Source organism: Cygnus atratus, chromosome 12, assembly GCF_013377495.2.
Source record: "Cygnus atratus isolate AKBS03 ecotype Queensland, Australia chromosome 12, CAtr_DNAZoo_HiC_assembly, whole genome shotgun sequence".
Classification (NCBI taxonomy): Eukaryota; Metazoa; Chordata; class Aves; order Anseriformes; family Anatidae; genus Cygnus; species Cygnus atratus.
In genome coordinates, this window is record NC_066373.1 from 10,631,796 (window position 1) to 10,649,683 (window position 17,888).

At 39.0% G+C, this 17,888-nt stretch overlaps 1 protein-coding gene across 1 annotated transcript in view; it reads left to right on the forward strand.

Annotated features, from left to right (window-relative positions):
• The window catches only part of PEPD (peptidase D), a 135,378-nt gene that overhangs the window by 11,251 nt on the left and 106,239 nt on the right, over nt 1–17,888 (forward strand). Inside the window, exons 4-6 of the mRNA XM_035543280.2 lie at nt 9,671–9,734; nt 11,422–11,469; nt 13,134–13,195. Of these exons, the coding sequence (XP_035399173.1) occupies nt 9,671–9,734; nt 11,422–11,469; nt 13,134–13,195 (174 nt within the window). The remainder of the gene's footprint in view (nt 1–9,670; nt 9,735–11,421; nt 11,470–13,133; nt 13,196–17,888) is intronic.

Sequence of the window (17,888 nt, forward strand, 5' to 3'; positions counted from 1 at the left end):
TGCACCTTTGACTGGATGCACAATTTGGCAACTCAGGCAGTGTTGAAGTGCTTTTTTGTCCTCTGCTCTTTTTCATTTAGGTGTGTTGAGAAATAGAATGGATCCAAAGTAAATCTGCTTAACAATGCTGCACCAGAGTTTTTAGATGTGGCTTTAAACCACAGCATGAGGAAAGTTAAATCTTGCCTGTGCATGTCTCATGCCTGTGGTAAGAGGGGAAATGTTGGTAACCCCCACCAGGCATTTCTTATTTTATACTTTATTTAATGCGCTAGCAGGAGTATCGAGTTCAGTGGTATAAATTCCTGATAACATTTTGAAATATCAGAGAATCCAAGTTTTCTTTGATCAGGCATGCCATCTGTTTTTCCTCCAAGGATTCAGATGCTGCTGGTAGGAAAGCAAGCTGCAGCAAAAGCAATGCCTGTGGGGATTTTCCAGCAGTGCTCCAACAAGGCTCTGCACCTCCGCTCTGTCTTCTGCTGCGCAGCTGCCTGGTTGGAGTGCAAAGCTCTTTGCTTCTTGTGGGCCAGGATTCGAGGAGGCACTGCAGGATGCAAAAAACCCTCAAGTGAAGTGTCTACAGTGCGGCCTCTGTTCTTGCACTTGTAAAATTGCGTTCTCAGCTGTTGCTGTTAACTGTTTTCTTTAGGTTTTGTGTTTGCTAGGACCTTTGCTGTGTCTGCCCCAGCACACTCGCTTTCAGAGTTTGAGGCAGGACTCTGGAAGAGTATTGTCTGCATTGTGCTATGTCAGGAGAAATGTACAAAGGGGAAAAAACCAACAAGTGTTTTGTAAAATAGAGTAGGGAAAAGTGTAATGAATATTAATGCATCTTAAGAGCTAAATGTGAGTGAAAAACAGACAGGTTGTGTTATGCTTGCTGTGTACCCCTTTGCCTGTGTACGTGCTGGAGCTCTGAGTGCTGGAGCTCTTCTCCTCGACCCTGCTCCGAGGAGATGCCAGGTGCTTTTTTGTCTTAGGGCAGTGTGATGCAGTGGATCAGAGACTGTTTGCATGGATAGGTTCTTTGTGTCCAATGAGTTGTTTTGGCAAATTCCTTTAATTTCTCTGTGGTTTCGCGTTCTTTACAAGTTAGAGGATAGGAATATTGTCACCCCCTTCTTAGAGCTGTTCAGGTCATCTAACGCTGCTGTAAACATAGGTACTGCTTCCTTTCAAGCTGTTACCAATTAATATGGGAGCTATGGGACATGCTGCACACATTTTGGACCTTGGTGTAATGCTTCTATGTGTGGGACATAAAATACTGCTGCTTTTCCTTCCAAAATAGGTGTGCTTCCAAAGTGAAAGCAGAACATCTGCTATTGACAGATGCAATGTGTAACTTTCTAAGTTAAGAAGCATGAATTTCCACTGGTGTATAACACGAAGTGGAACGCTGTTACTATATAGTGACCTCGAAATTATACTTACCCTCTTAACCAGTGTAATTGTTGTGTCCTTTGTTGCAAGGAGAGATTTCTTATGAGCATTTGTCAACAGTATTATGCCATGGGAAATCATTTTGGGATTTCAGTATATAAAAATTTCCTTTGTACTAGGCACAGAAAAAGCTATAACAGAGTCCTTCTCCAAGCCAAAGAATTTTATTTGCAGAAAGAAATAAAGCAAAGGTTACCACCTTGCAAGTTTTCTGTGATTTTGTTTTTTCGGGTAGCTCTTGATAGTATCTTTTAAATATCAAATCAAGATGCTGCCTCTCAAGATAGAATTTATAGAAAGCTTAAAGGTCTTTTCTTTGGGGAATGCATGTGATGGGAACAGCTGAGCAGGAGCCGTGAGACAGCCTATAAAATAGACGAGTTTGTTGAGAGCTTGGCCTTTATTAGGAAGAACTGTGAGAGTCTCCTCAATAATTTATTTCTGATTTCTTAAACCCAACAGTCTGTATGTTGCTCGTAGTTTTCCTGCTTCTGCCTAAGCTGTTTGTGACCTTGGGAAGTCAATATCTAACACCCAGTGTCCTGCATTCAGTATCACGCGTGTGGACTCTGCTGTTTTGTTGTTCTCCAGCATGGGACCTCAGTTGCAGCCCTGCAACTTTTTTCAGTCAGATCAGCCTGAGTCTCTAGCTTCAGTTCAATTTCTGTTAAATTCTGATATATTTTTTTTATATCCATCTGCTGTATTTTTTATATCCATATTTTTCTGTACTATATCAAAAGGAACAAGGAAAAGAAGTTTACATGTACGCAGGCACTTCTGTCCTTCGAAGGATAAACAGAAATCTAGAGATGTGGAAAGGGACTAGCATTAAGGTTGTCAGAATACATGCTGGAGGCTGCCTGTGATACCAGCGAGCCCATTAATACTGTTTTGTGTTAAACCTAACTGTATGCCTTTTAATCTTCCTGTTAGATAGTGAAATTCCTTTTGGATATATAGGTGATTGTATTTTTTTCGGCAAAGTCGGGAACATCTGCTGGTATCTTGTAAAGCCTCCTGTGTTGCTCTTTCTAGCAGTTCTCAACACCCCCTTGTTTGGTTAATGTTTTGCCATCTGTTAACGTGATGATATTGTAACGAGGAGGGAGTTTATTGGTGAAATTCTGACAGTATTAAAACATTGCTTTGGTATCCCTTTTCCTCCTTCACCTCGACTTTGCTGATGCATTGTATTTATCTGGGTTTGTTATTGCCTAGGTTCTTACCCTTTGTATGTAGTCCCACTGAAATTTTTACTTTGCTTTAAGCTCTTTCTAGTAAAGCCTGAGGAGTGGGTTGTTTACTGGGTGGAACTTCAGTTGCTGAAAGCTCTGCTTCTCCATCCAATTTACTCCTTGTGCATGGGTTTCCTCTCATAGGAGGAAAAATGCCATGCAACTCATGCGGTGGCTTTATAGTTGTGAATTTGTGCGTGCTCCAGTGCCTTGTAAAGGCACAACGTGCAGGCTTATGTATGTGTGAGCTTTGCATAGTAGAGACTATTTGCTTAAGAAGTGAGTTTGCTGTGAGGTGGCGGATTATGTCCTTTACTCTGAATGTGAAACTTAAGGTAAAATGGAGTAAGCAATATTGTTGTGTCCCTAGAAAACCAAAAGCATTGACTGTAGAGTTTGCTAGTTTTAGCTTTTCTCTCTCACTGCCTTAACAATCTTCCCGTTCTGATTTTGTGGTATGAGCTTTGAGAGTTTTTCCATGCGGTTGTGGCAATAATATTTGGAGGACTTTTTAAGAGACCACTGCGCCTTGAACACTGTTGTGTAGAAACCCTTTTGCTTTAATCATTAACAATGTCTTTGGTATTTGCCTATTACACTTTTGCTTCAGCTATGGTAATTCTTTTAATTACTGGTTATAGGAATGTCACTTTCTGGTAACATCCAGAGGCAGTGAGTTTTAAAGACTCGCTTGTACTAAGCAGTGGATGAGGCACATGGATCTGTGTTTGAATTGCAGCAGGTAGTCTTTAGAAGGACATGTCTTGCTTTGTGTCAGTACGTACTTTCTTCGTCTCTAAGATGCTAACAGATCCTCAAAATGGTTGCTGACATTGATGCAGAGGTAGAACTGATTTTTATAATGTATAAATAAGCATAACAACTACAAGGCATTGAAGCGTACCGATGGTTCTCATGTTTCTGCCTGTTTGGACAAGCTGATGATGGGAACTTAGCTAATGGGGAGCTCTGGATGAGGGGACAAGCTTAGGGCAATGAGTTAGAATGACATGGAAGAAAGCAAAACTGGCAGCTGTAATTCAGACCACTGCTAGTAAATGGAAAGGTGCAACTGCCGTTTCTTCAGTGTTACTGATGTAACTGTTCAATAAAGTATTTTCATTCTGTGTTTGAGGAAAATGAAAAATATGTGAAGCATTACAAAGTGATGGTGATGAACTTTTTTCTCCTCTGGTGATAAACCTACAGAAAGTTGAATTGCTCCTAAAGATAATGTTTTTATCTAGATATTTTAAAAGAGCTGACCAAAGGGCTCTCCCACCTGCTGTAGCAATTCAAATATGGAACAGAGAGTAGATCCTGTTCGCAAAATCTAATAGCAGGATATGTAACAATATCAGATGCCTGAAAATCAAACACGTGTGCCTATTCTGATCTCTCCTGGCTTTTATAATCTGTGAATTGCTTGCAGACATGTTAGGAAATATAAGGTATGTGAAAATAGCAGTGGTGTTAAAACAGCCCTGTGAAGGGCCCTTGCAATTCCGTGGATTTTTTATTAGTCTAAATGTCCGGTAGTAGACTAACGCAGGACTGGCTGATGCAGCAAACTGTGTGACTTGTTTTTTGTTTGTTTGTTTGTTTGTTTGTTTTTCTCTGTATTTTATTAACAGGACTGCAGAAAGCTAAATCTTTTTGCTTAATCTGTGTTGTGGGCACTTGCCCTGCTAAAGGTGCTCTGGTCATTTCTGAGGTGTTTACCTGTATTTACATATATGTTTGTGTGTGTATCTGTAATCCTTTAGTAACAAAATAAGCATTCAGGGTGAAGTTAGCCTTACATATCATGCCAATATAAGCAATCCAAGTACGCATCATAGGTGAACAGTGGTCTTTTTTGTGCTCATGGGTGGGTTTTTTTTTTTAAAGTATATGCTTTGCCTGTACTTACAGATTTTTTTGACTCTGGTGCAGTCTCAGACATTGGATGTGTATCTCCCTACCCCGTTGTTGCTCTCAATGTTTAGACTACATAGAATGAAATAAATCGGCTCTTTGTGTCAACCTGTCCTGGTTGCTGTACCTGAGTAGGATATTCAGACATAACCAGATTCCCAAGGAATTGTTTTTTTTGCTATAAATTTATGTTTACTGCCACATAATATAAAGGAAGACAAAAAAACAGTACTTGGAGATGAGAATAAGTGTTATGTACTAATTGTTATGGAATAAATCTAATATTTTTAGCCAGAAAAAAAAGAAGTGGATAATTACAAGCAAATATTCCTTTGCAGCCCAATCTATAGAATTTTATTTAACGTTTCCTTATCTACACTTTCTGCCAAGCTGCTTTTATAGCTGGCTATTTATTATAGGGTGGCCTATTTGACAAAGTGATAATTAAATAACTCCTAGCGTTAAAAATTTGAAAAAAAAAACAAACTTTTTTTTTTCTTCCACTGTGAATTTAGTTGAACCAAATGGAAAAGATAGTAAAAATAAACTTGAAGGTTATGTTAGGGTATTCAACTGACTGCAGTTCCTGCTTCCTAGTTTGTAATGCTTCTCTCACTTACTCTTTTGCTGACGGTTTTTGTTTGATCAGTGTCTAAGAGAAACGGGGTATTACTTCAATGTCTGACTTAATGCTTCACACTGTATGTTTATAGTGAAAATATTGCTCCTCCTCTTCTTTTTCATGTTGCTCCCTCAGTAGAAATTTTGTGTATCAAAGTTGTCACTTGTGATCAAAAGGTGAATCTTTGCTATTTGGCCCTTTAATAAAGCTTCAGCTTTTAAAATTAAAAAGCACATCAGAATTTGAATATTTTATTTAAAATGTAGGATATCCTTAGCATTTCTCAGTTGCTTCAGAGCAAGAAACCAAGTAGGTGAGGTAGAATGAGGAAGAGGGAGGAGGTAGGAAGCACCAGCACACTGTAAGCATGTTTGGTATTTAACCCAAGACAACTCAAGCTTTTTTGCTGGACTGGAAAGTGTGATGAGTTCTAAGTGGTGAGCTAGAAACAGTCTCTTCTTGTAGGGAACCTTTGGTGACAGAAGGAGAATGTATTACTGCAAATAAATAGAAGTCTTGGACTCCAGCCTAATCTTTCTGACTGCCGTAATCTGTGAGATGCCAGATTTTTGGCAGGCCTCTTGGGTGATGGGGTGCTTGGGCTTGATGGGGTTCCAGAAGTTTGGAGTTGCTTATTTCCATGAGGAGATAAAATGACAACTACTATTCCAGAGGCCCACTACTGACATTTCTAATGAACACTAGTATTTGCTAGGCTGAATTATAAAACTATAGGGAATGGAGATTGAGCCTTCTGAGGGCTCAAGTGCATTGTTCTCCGTAGGTTTCTGCTCATTTATGTTTACAGTGAATCTAAAAGTTTTTATACAGTTCTTTCCCCAAAGCCTGTAAAAACTAGGCTGTAGCTTCTGTTCACATCTGCTTACAGAAGTTAATTTTTTTGGATAGGTAAGGAAATACATGATTCAATAATATTTGGGATCATGTCTTCCACTTGGGTAATTCTTCTAATTAATTTATGACTTGCTGTGGGGTTTTCTGCTTGCAGTCTCTGTGGTGATTAATCAGAATTTTGAAACTGGCAGCCCATAGCAGTGTTACAAAAGACAAAGCCAAACCTAAAAATTGTAACAAATTAACTTATTCTACCTGCCTGAAAGTCATTTATAGAGAGAAGTACTCCTAATCTCTATAAAGCGTCAAATGTACTGGAAATGATCAGAACTGAATATAACCTTTGGTTTCCATGAGGCCAGTGAGCGTTTTGTGCAAGGTATAATTCCTTGTGACGGGGATGGTCGGTGCTTGACTTTAACCTGTTTTGCATTTAAATTGTGTAAAAATGAATCCTGAACCCTGTCACTGCTGAGAAACTGCACTGGTTCTCTCGTGCAGTAACTGATGATGGTGCATGAGGACCTTTCATAGCTTGCCACCAAACTGTGAGCTCTGGTGTTGGTGCCAGCGGTAGCTCAGGGTGAGGTTACGCTGGTACAAATTGCCTCTGAGTACAGCATGCCTGGATGTCGTTGTAGCTCTGTATAGGAGAAATATGGTGGAGAAGGTTTGGGGATCTAAAATGTGTGGGAAGAGATGGTGAGATGTCACAGTGGTGGGACAGAAAGCACGTTAGATGAACTGGAGAGAGAATGGAAGAGATTGGAGGGAATATAGAAAGGTCTTAGTGAGGATCGTATTTGCTTTCGTTTCTCTCTGAGCTTTTGTTTTGCCCTCTTTACTGCTTTTCTACACATGATAGTATAGAATTTTTCTGCTTTAATGCAGACTTCCATGTGCATGTTTTCCTTCTGCCTGTATGGTTTTGCAAAGGGTGGGTCTGTACAGAAAGCTTCCCAGTAATCCACAGGGAGAGGTGGCTTCAATACCGAAGCATTGTGGCTCCCATGAGATGGGTAGGGGATGGTATTTTGTGGGAAGTGTATGTGAATTTATTTTACCAGTCAGAGGTGCTAATGAATGACAAAAAGATGTGAAGCAGAACCTTGAAGGCTTCGGAGAGGAGCTGAGAAGTCTCTCTGTACTTTGTGCTAAAAGTTTGCTGGCTTTCTGCGCAAGGCAGCCAGAACAGGACCCGAAGGAGGGACGTGTCTGGGAAGCTTGGTAGCTTGTCAATGGGTGTGATGGAGGCAAAAGTGTCTGAAGGATGACCTGGTTTAATAAACAGAAGCTTAGAACACAGTGGGAAGCTGCTGTTTTTTTTCTGTCCAAGTACAGAAAAAAATCCTCAGCCCTGAAAGGACGAGGAGCTACTTGTGTTCCTCAGATGAATGAGAGTGTTCGTAAGGGGAGGTGCTGGATGAATTACAGCTGGAATGGAATCGATAATGGTTTAATATTAACTGTAACGAAAGAATTAATTTAGCAGCACTTTGCTGTAGACCATGCAAGTATATGAATTAACAAACCAAGAAAAGGACTTTAAAAACAGTTTGTGGAAAGACGGAAGTTTTCTTATTGGCATGTTGGAAAGTGAGACCTACTCTTACTTAAATGGCATTAAATGAAGTTAATAAAATCCAGCACATCTGTGGGCTTACTTTTAAGAAATATTTAATTTACAAGAAAGAGTTACCAGATCCAAACAATACAGCTAATTGTAAATAGTGCTTTGGAGGTGTTTCTGTAAAGGGTAAAGCATACCGTAAATTAACACTGGCTGTAAATTAACTGGTTTTACAGTGGGGATCCTTCCGAAACCAGAGGAATTAGTTGAAACTGTAAAAGAGAACAAAAATGGAAAATGCTAAATCTGTTCATAATGTTTCTGAAATATTAAAGTATTTTAATGTGTGAGGAATGAAGGAGGGGGGGAAAAAAGAGATACCTATACTGGAAGCAGAGTATGCAGAAGTTGGAGGTAAGGGAACTATAAAGAACAGGGTACAGGAAGATAAGAAGATACAGTGATTTTTTTTAATTATATGCAAAATTAACCAGGGAGGGAAGATAAATGATAATTCCTTTGAAATTTCAAGCAGTGATGGGAAGAGTCCACAAAAGAAGCATTGCAAATGAGAACTTACAATGAAATGTTTGTGTTACTTTTAAATAATTATTTCACATATAATTAGATTTAAAAAAAAAAAACCTGCAATTTGCTGCTTTGGAGCCTGCTTTCTTCATGAGAATACTAAAAGCATTTCCATGTCGTTGTTTGTTGTCTCGGCCCAATATAATTTGGACCATAAAGGAATGTAAAATGAAGAACTAGTGCACAAGATTGAAAGGATGTCTGAAATTGGAGATGCAGCCAGCTGGCAGCGCGGGCAGCTATGCCACACGTCTTTGTCACTGAGCACCTCCTAAAAACGTTGGGCTCTTGGTCCCACCGATCTGCAAGTTAGATTTTTTTTTCAGTTACTGGCCTAATTTACTCTTTTCTTGGTTGGACTTGGGCTGCTGTGGTGTAATGTTTAAACAACTGAAGTTTCTGTCCTGTTGCGCCTCTTGCCCCCCTGCTTTCTTGCAGGAGGCATAATGCACAGAGCTCCCAGCTCCCCTTCCGTTGTCCATGTTTTTCCTCCTGTTTTCATTCCTCTGAGGAAGGGTGTAGGGTGGGTGTGTTTTTTGTTGTTGTTGTTTTTGTGTTTTTTTTTAAATTTGTTTTACATTTTCAGAAGTCCTGATTATTTTTGTTTCAATATCGGGGGGAGATAGAGATTGGAATTGTGGAATTGGAGAGTAAAATCTTGTGGGTGAAGGACTGAGCCATTGCACAGCCACTGTGTGCCACCAGGGCCACAGGGAAGTACGGGGGTGCCAGGCCATGCCAGCATCTGCAGCGATAGACGGGAAGCAGATCTTTCACGTCACTCCTGCACTATTTTTCCTTTACCCAACTGGGGCAGAAGAAGGCAGAAGTGATTTCATTTTGGACATGGACCGTGAAGTCGCAGACCGTGTTAGGTTAGAGGAGTGAAGCTGTGGGGTCCTGACGAATAAAGGCTGCAGAACACAGCCCAACAGTCCTCGGGCTGCTTCGTGCTGCGCCAGGGGGCTTACAGCAGGGAAGAGGGTCCTGCAATGAGTGAGCACCAGAGCAGAAAACGAGTATTTTGTTCATTCTTCAAATCTAAAACAGGGCAGAGTGGTCTGGTGCTGTTTCAACGTCCTTGCACCATCTGGTGAGTTGGAAAATTGTACAAAAATGGCAAATTCATTTAAAAAAAAACCTGTCTTGTGTAGAGTGAATGGGAAAAATAAAACTTTAGTTCAGGAGGAGACCATGAAATCTAAGTATTTGGCCTGGACTGGATTGAAGCACAACGATTTTGTGGCCGTGGCAACTGTTCTGTGTAATCTACTATTTCGAGAAATTGAATCAAGGTTAGGATTACTAAAACATTCCTTGTATCTGCTTCTTTACTGTGATAGTAGAGGATGTAATTTCTTTGTCTGTGGCCTTAAACTATTAAATGTAGCAGTAAAGCTGAATCCAAATGTTTCTTTCTCCCGTTTTCCAAAGGATTCACCCTCCTGAATACTTCAAGAAAAAATATGCTGTGGATGAAGTCCACTATGTGAATGAGGTGAGTTGTCTCTGTGTATGAATATTTTTCTGTGAATACAAAATGGACATGTGGCAGTGATTTTGCTCCTTATAAAGCACTTGTAATTTTTTTTTAAATTAAAGAAAAGAAGAAAAAAGGCTGCTACTTTGAGCTGAACACTGAAGTCTTAATCCAAAGACCATCTCATAAACAGGTCTGGGGCATCGTGAGACCTGTCAGTCTATATCTTTATCCAACAGAAACATGTTGCTAAATACATTTCTTTTTTTCAATGCCTTGGAGATTTGAGGAGATTGCTGTCAGGGAGATTGCATGTTTTAACTCTGACTGAGAGCCTGCACTTATTTTATGCATACAAAGAGCTGTGAGGAATAGCTGCCTGCCTGCTTTACTCTTAGTTCGTGTTGAATCACTCTAATATTTGAATAAGCAACCATTTTCATATTTTTAAATGTAAGTGTGACTTTCTTAGTCATGTTTCTCATTTTGTTTTTGGGCAGATGTTTATATACTTATGCACCTGGCCAGTCATCTTTTTTTTTTTTTTTTTTTTGGTAGGAAGGCTCAGCAGGATGAGGGCAATATTCCTGCCAAGCTCTGTGGTTGATTTTCATGGAGAGCAGCTTGAAAAGGAAGATTCTGATATTCCTGTCCCTGCAGAACACTTAACTATGACTCACAAGACCCAAAACTTTGCTGTAATCAGCTGTGAGGATGTTTCATTTCATTTTGATAATGAGTCTAATTATGAAATGAAGTTTGATCCTGTATTTCAGTAGCTGGGGTAGAGGAAGCTGTGCAGTGGTTGCTTTTTGACGTGAGTTGGAATCACACGGAGTGCAGACACTCCTCTGTCAGGCAGTGAAAATTGCAACTGGAAAATGTATGTTTTATTTAAAAAATAAAAATCATGTTTATTTTGGGTCACTTTAGTTGCTTTGGCTAGCTTTCCACCAATAAATGACTTTATTACAGTTCTGTTCTTACTGTTTAGAAACCTCATTGATGAGGAAAAGAGCTCATTAGGTGGAGCAGTACATTTTCCCAACAGAAAGGCCATGTTCCACCTGAACTACTTGGATTGAAGTTAGGAGCAGCTGAAGGCTGCAGTTAAGCTGTTTAGCTTTCAAAGGTTCTGTCTATAACTTTTGCCTGGCTTGCCAAGGAAGTGGTTTTCCACCATCAGGATACTAGGGGCATTTTGCACGGGATGGTTTTATGTCAACAAATGACCCATCTGTGTAAGCATGTAATCCTCATTTTTCATTAAAAAATAAAATAAAATTTGGAAATGGTATTTTTATACCTCACTGCCATATGCTTTATTTTATTAATATTATTACTATGCTGTTAAGCTATTTTAAAGTTTATAGAACGGTGCCGCATGGAATTATGTTGTCTGTTCATTGCCTCAAGAAATGTTTAGTTCAGTGCCCACGTTTCTGCAGCAGCTCTTGAAGCCCAGTTGCTATTCATGTATTGAAAGGGCACCATCAACTTAAGCACTGCATCTCCCTAAATATTTTGTGATCTACTCACTCTTGTTGCAAGTGTCATGTAAGAGTGAAATATCTGAAAGGTATCAGAAGAATAATTTTGTCTTTCCAAGTTGTTTAGTCTATATACAGTAAATTTTGATGAAATAAGTATCATTGTGATTATGAGGAAGAAAAAGAAATAATAACAATCTAAAACTTCTTTTTAGATATCCAATGTCTTGGCTTCGAAGAAACCTTCTGTGCTCCTTACTTTGGTGAGTGATACCATTCTGAAGAGTAACTACCAATTTCCTTCAAAAAGGAGATCAGTTCTTTAAATACTTCTATCCACTGTCATTCCTTCCCTATCTTTCCCTTCCCCATCCTTGCCAAATTTGAGGCCATCTGTATTAATGTATTCTTCTGGCTCCTCCATGACCTCAGGATTTCTAACCTCTGGGTTTCTAGTCTATATTCTCAAAAGCTTTACCTGTGTTCTGGCAAAACATGACAAGCCTATCTAATGTTGACCGTGCTATTCTCCAGCCTATGTAGAATGTCTCCAAACTCCATTTTTCTCTAATGCTGCTCAAACTACGTCATGAGCATATCTGGACTTTTCTTTGGGAACCCCGTAAGGATTCATGGAATTCTTATTCTGCATATACTGGGTTGGTAAGAATAACTTCTGCAAGGAGGGTGTGATGGAATGCCTGCCAAGTATTTTAGAAAGGGGCTTGCTCTGGAAGTGGGATGAACGAGTGGAGGTAAAGCCTGCAAGCTGCTTCTTCCCCGTCACCTCATCCCCAGCTTTTTTCCTCTGATGTATTTGGTAAACCTGTCTCGCTGTTACAAGTATCTGATTTGTTGTCTTCAGTCTATATAAGAAATGATTTGCTGACTGAGCTTTGCCTTACAGCAAATGCAGTGGCAGCTTCCGGATTTCTTGTTTTCCCATGATAGTTGCCAGACAGGTCTTAACAAAAAATCCCTCCTTAGGCAGACGTACAATATGAGATCTGAGCTTTTTATCCATTAAGAAGATGTCCTAAATACAGTCTTCAGTCTTTCTTCCACACTATGTATTAAAAGGATGAACCTATAGTTTTATTTCATGTTCTTTCAGAGAAATGAGAGTGAAAGGGAGTATTTGTCCATCTTACATTCCTTATTGTGCATTTCTGCGCATCAAGTTGTTGATTAGTTGTCTCTCTGTGAGCATCCCATTGTAGCTGGGAATTTTCACAGATTTCTTGCTGAGAGGATGGAGCTGTGATGCTTTCACATTCCTCCCACTGCCACAATGAAATTCATAGAGAACGGCAGAGCTCTTCTCCTAATGTTGGCTGAAGGGAGACTTGGTCCTCTCCTGTGGTCTCATTCTAAATAAAGAACTGTAATGCTGCTCCACAGGGTTTCCCATATGCATGTCAGAAGTGTTCGTCTGCTGTGAAGCAGCCAAAATCCTTATGCTTATGCTACTTGCTTGAATGGAAAGCTGTAGGGAAGCGGAATGCAGATTTAAATAGTAAGCATTGCCAAGGCAGTGTGGAATAATTTATTTTTAAATGAAATTACTTTAGAAGAAATCTTGCCTGTTTGTTATTCCCTTGTTCTTTATTATCGTATAGGTCTCTTAGCTTCTTTCAAGGCTTAAGGGAATTCGAAATCCAAGCCTGCCGTTTTCCTAAGCAGCATATCCTAACCTGAGTTCCATGCTGGTCTCCTTTGAAACAAATGATGTCTTAAATTGGTTTACGTTTGAACAAACTGGTTTTTTTTTTGGTTGTTTTTTCTTTTCCTTTTTGTAATAGTGATTCAAGGAAATGTATAAGTTTTCCTAAAGACTTAGTGCAGTTATGTTCTCTTCATGATTTAAATTTTAAATACTTGTGTTTGGCTCAGAATCATGGTCCTTTTAATCTTTTTCCCTCCCAAGCGCGGTGTTAATACTGATAGCGGAAATATCTCCAAAGAAGCTTCATTCGAGGGAATCAGCCAGTAAGTGACACAGCTTTTTATGTATTAATTGTTTCATGGTTATATTGAATTCATCTTTATTTCACATTTAAATGATTATTTTCCTGATAACATAATGTTGAATGGCAAATCAAATATATTGATACTTCTTTGGAAATAAAACTTTTGACATGTTTCTAATGATTTCAAATGGGGGGGGGGGGGTTGGAAAGCTTTTGCATCAAAGATCATTTGATGTTTTTTGTGTTCGTTTTAAGCAGATAAAACCAAACAGACCCACCCCTAATTTCTGTTTCCATATTTAGGGATAGAATATTTGATTTTCAGATTTCAGAAAAACTGATTTTTAAGAGTAGCTTCTTTCTTTTATTGAATTCCTTGTACAGTGTTAAGTCAGGTATTAGGAATTCTGGCATGCACGTTTTTCTGGAAAGATACAGCATTACATGTCCAAAATAAAAGATCACCTTTCTGCCTAGAAATGACCTTTTACTGTCCCCTTATATTGTATTTTTATGGAGTTTGGCTACTAGTAGAGTGAAAATGTCCTCCTACATGAAGTATTTTGAAAAGGCAGTTAATAAAAATATGTCAGAGACTGCTTTTGGAAGTGAGGATAATGACCTCAATTTTGAATTAAGTGCAAATATTTTTTTTTGATATCCTAAAATGAGATCATTTTTCATTTTATGTCAGACATATGGCAGAAAAGAAACAAAACATCCCATTAAAAAGCCTGTTAAAATAAACACTTGTGCTGAGATGTTGAGTAGGTGGCCTCTTTTGTGATCCTCGACTCCCAGTCACCCTGCTGTATTTTTCCTCCATCCACCTCTGTCCACAGCATATTAAGTCTGAAGTGATAATTACAGTGCACAGAATTTACTACGATTCTGGGCAATCATTTGTATAGTCAGATAGCACATGTTCTCCTGGGACAGTCTTTTCTCCATGTCATGTGAACTGAAGTCTGGAATCTGATCCCGTAATTACTTTGTTGTCTCTTCCACAACCTAAATAGAAACTTAATGAATGTCAGGATTATTGGGGACCCTGCTGGCATTTAGACATCTTTTGCTGGCCAATGAATAAAATATAACAATTCTGAAATATAACTATTTCAGAACATAATCAAACCATTTTGAATGAATATTTGGTGTCCTTTCTGTTGCTTTTACCAAGGAGATACTCAGTTACCTTATGCTCTGCAGGTACAGATGGACTCCAAAATCTGTGCAGAGATGCCTTCAGTTTTATCTGAGACACCTCCACATGAAATATAAGCAGTTACTAACTCCAGCCCTAATTCTTTATGGGAACCATGTACAAAGGTCCATTTGAAGTATCAAAATTCCTTTTTCCTTCTGAATTTCACTGAGACAGTAGAGTGTAATTAGTAACACATTCTATTACTAGTCAACATTAATGTAGGAAGCCACTCCATTTGACACTTGACTTGAGATTTTGATAGCGTGTGCTCTGAAACACTTCACGTGGATTAATGGTATTTTCTCTCTGGCTTACCAGTTTGTGGTAAACATGCTCTTTGTTTGCTCCAATTAGAGTACTTCATTCTTTAGGGGAGCTTTCTGGTGGTTTAGCAGATAACTCTTTTGAGACCTGGGATGTGCTCTCCCTCTCCACCCCTAGGCACCGAACTGTTCATTTTGCTGCGTTTGACAGATCTGGTTAGTGTCTTTCCCTCTCCTCCCATACTGCAAGTGTGGGAGAGCACTCATTGATTTTGTTGTTGAATATGCTGGAGATCCACTCCATCTCACCTCTTCTGACAGATACGGTGCCCTCAAACCACTTGTCACTCGAGCCTTTCCTTGATCTCCCCAACTCCTACTCCTGTCGTCTCGGGGGGCTGTCAGTTCACAGCACGCTTAGCTTCTGTGCCTGCAGTGCACAGCAGGGAGATTGAACGCTGCAAACTGAGGGTGTGCATGAGGGGTGAACTTCCTTTTAAAGTCTGCTCTCAGATTTTTGTAACTGTATATAAATCAACCAGTTTTGCATTTCTTTTTGACAGACCTAAACCAATTTCAGCATTGCTGCTTTTCAGTTTCTCCTCCTCTCTTATATCACATTTCCTTTACTGAAACTCGTGTATTTCAAATGTATTGATTTGTTCTAAGAGGACTAAAACTGTTGAGCTTGTACCAAACAACATGTTCTTTCACATCATGCTCCCTTGTGCCTACCAGCAATGGCACATTTTCCCCTCCCACTGTCCTTTGCTTGGTGAGCCTCTGGTTTAGCTATGGTGTTGTATTTTATTCGTGTTCTTGTTTGTTTCCGTTTTCTGGCTACCTGCTGAAGATGTATTTGCTTGCTAGGGCTCTTTTGTGTTTCTCCTACTCCCATTTGTCTTATTTCTCCTAGACTGACTATGCTCCAGTGGTGTGCAGTGTGTTTTTTGTTGTTTTTTTTTTTTTTTTGCTATGGATAATTGTGGAAGTAATGTATCACTTCTTAAAAAGCAGAATCTTGCTCTCCATGCAGGCTGTTCATCTGGTCCTGTCAGAAGCTACTTCTTTCTTGCCCTAATGATGTCGCTTCCCTGCCTTACTTTTTCAACCTTTTGAACTTCTTCTGGAACATAATTATCTAAATTACTAGATTAATTTTTGCAGTGTAATAAATAGTCACTTGGAGCAAAGTGACTACTGTGGTCACGGGTTATTTCTATGCTCACCCTGACGATCACCCCTAAGTTATTTTTGTCCTGCTAGCAATGATCAAACTTGATTCTATGCAGATAATAGAGCCCATAATAGTGAATCATATCAGAGCCTTATATTTAAGAGCTTTTATTTATTTATTTATTTTTAAAAAGGGGGTAGGGCTGGTGTGTTGCTCCAGTCTGTAAAAATGGAGATTTACTGTACTTGGAAAACTGTCCTGCTCAGCAGTAGATAGTACTGTGGTTCAGCGGAGGCAGAAGTGTGGGACAGTGACCTAATACCTGGACCATTTGATAACGTCCTTGCTGTTAACTCCCCTGAAGTCAGCTCTGTACGCAACTGTTATGAATCCTACCAAAATTACTTTCCCTCACTTACTCCAGATAGTGTAAGTGTAGAAGGCAGATTTCTAAAGCAGTTCTAATGTATTATTTTCTAGAAAAATGTACTTCTGTCTGCCAATAAAGGCTAGCTCCTTTTTTATTTTCTTTTTCTAATTCATGGAACATTTTTCAGACTGGAAAAACATACAGGAATTTTTAAAATCTAATCACGTGGCTGTTATGTAACACTTGTAAAAATGTTCTGAGATGTGTCTTACCATATAGAAAATAGATTTTGAACTTGTATGGCTAAACAGTAATGTGCCACATACCCCAAAATACTGTTAACAAAGCTTTACTCACCATGTTAGGGGCTTTTCTTTATCCTCAGAATCTATTGATGTAGATGATAGACAGTTCAAGCAATTACACTTAATGTTTAATGTTTTTCAATTAATTTATTTGTCTCAAAACTGTATGTGTTGGGTATGATGAAGACTAGCTGACTGCTTGGCCAAGGCTAGTTCACAATTGCTGTGAGCAAAGTCAATCATTAGAGGAAAGATTCTCCATATTGAAGAAGAGTAGGAATTTCCAACATGTTATAATAACACATCAGAATAATGTGTTTTTAATTTTTTGTCACCATATATACTTTCTAAACTGACAAAAAAAGACTCATACAGTGTCTTCTATACAGGAGGCATTGATTTCTAATCTTTTTTTTAAACTAATGAAATTGTCTTGCATGTTAAAGGACAAGTGAGTATGAAATCAATTTAAACATGCCATTCAATGTAATATTTATTAGTTCTATGTTGATTAAATGGGAATATTGACACATTGCAGATTGCAACAGTAGCAAATGTCATTTTTTCTTCCTCAAGACCACATCTCTCATCGTCAAGTATTGTCAATTTGCAAATTGCAGTAAAATGTAGAATTGGATTGCTCTACATGATCCTCTTAGCACTAGGGCAAACCGTGGTTTTTAAAAGTAAATTGATTATTGTCTAGCAGGATCTAAACTTCCAGGTAGAATACGGTAGGATTATTTTATATAGAACTTTGTGCACAAATGACATGAATTAATCACTATTTGTGCACTCCTGTTAATGATGACATGCTCTTCCCCTTGAGCATACCATTTAATTAGTAATTTCTGGAATGTGGCTTCTTTAGTATAATTTGAGTAATTAGCTTTAGATGTTTAGCAATCATAAACAGGTGGTCTTGTGGCCACTTAAAGAGGACTCGCGGTTATCACAAACTAAGCAGAATTGAGATGGTTCAGTCCTTAATCGTTGGCTTCTTTGAAAAAGCTACATACAATAGATCAGATTCTCTTCTAAATGTGAATTGATGCCGTGTCCTGCAGATCTAAGATCGTGTTTTATATTTGACAATACATCAAAGTTTCTTGCTCAGGTGAGAGAGAGAATTGCAGTTCTTTTCATGACTTCCTGCATCCTCTCCACCCCCCCCCCCCCCCTTTGTTTTAATCCTGTTGCCTTTCTTTGTGTTCAGTTAGCTTTCCAAATTGACACCAACTAGTTTTTAAGGAGCTGCTGCATGGTAGGTGGTCCCAGCCAGCAAGTAAAACTTGCATTTCTGGCAGCATAAAGATCGTTCAAGAAGAACCTTTAGGGTTTGGAAAGGCACAAACCGGTGACTTTGCTATCTAAGGCTGCAGAAAGACCC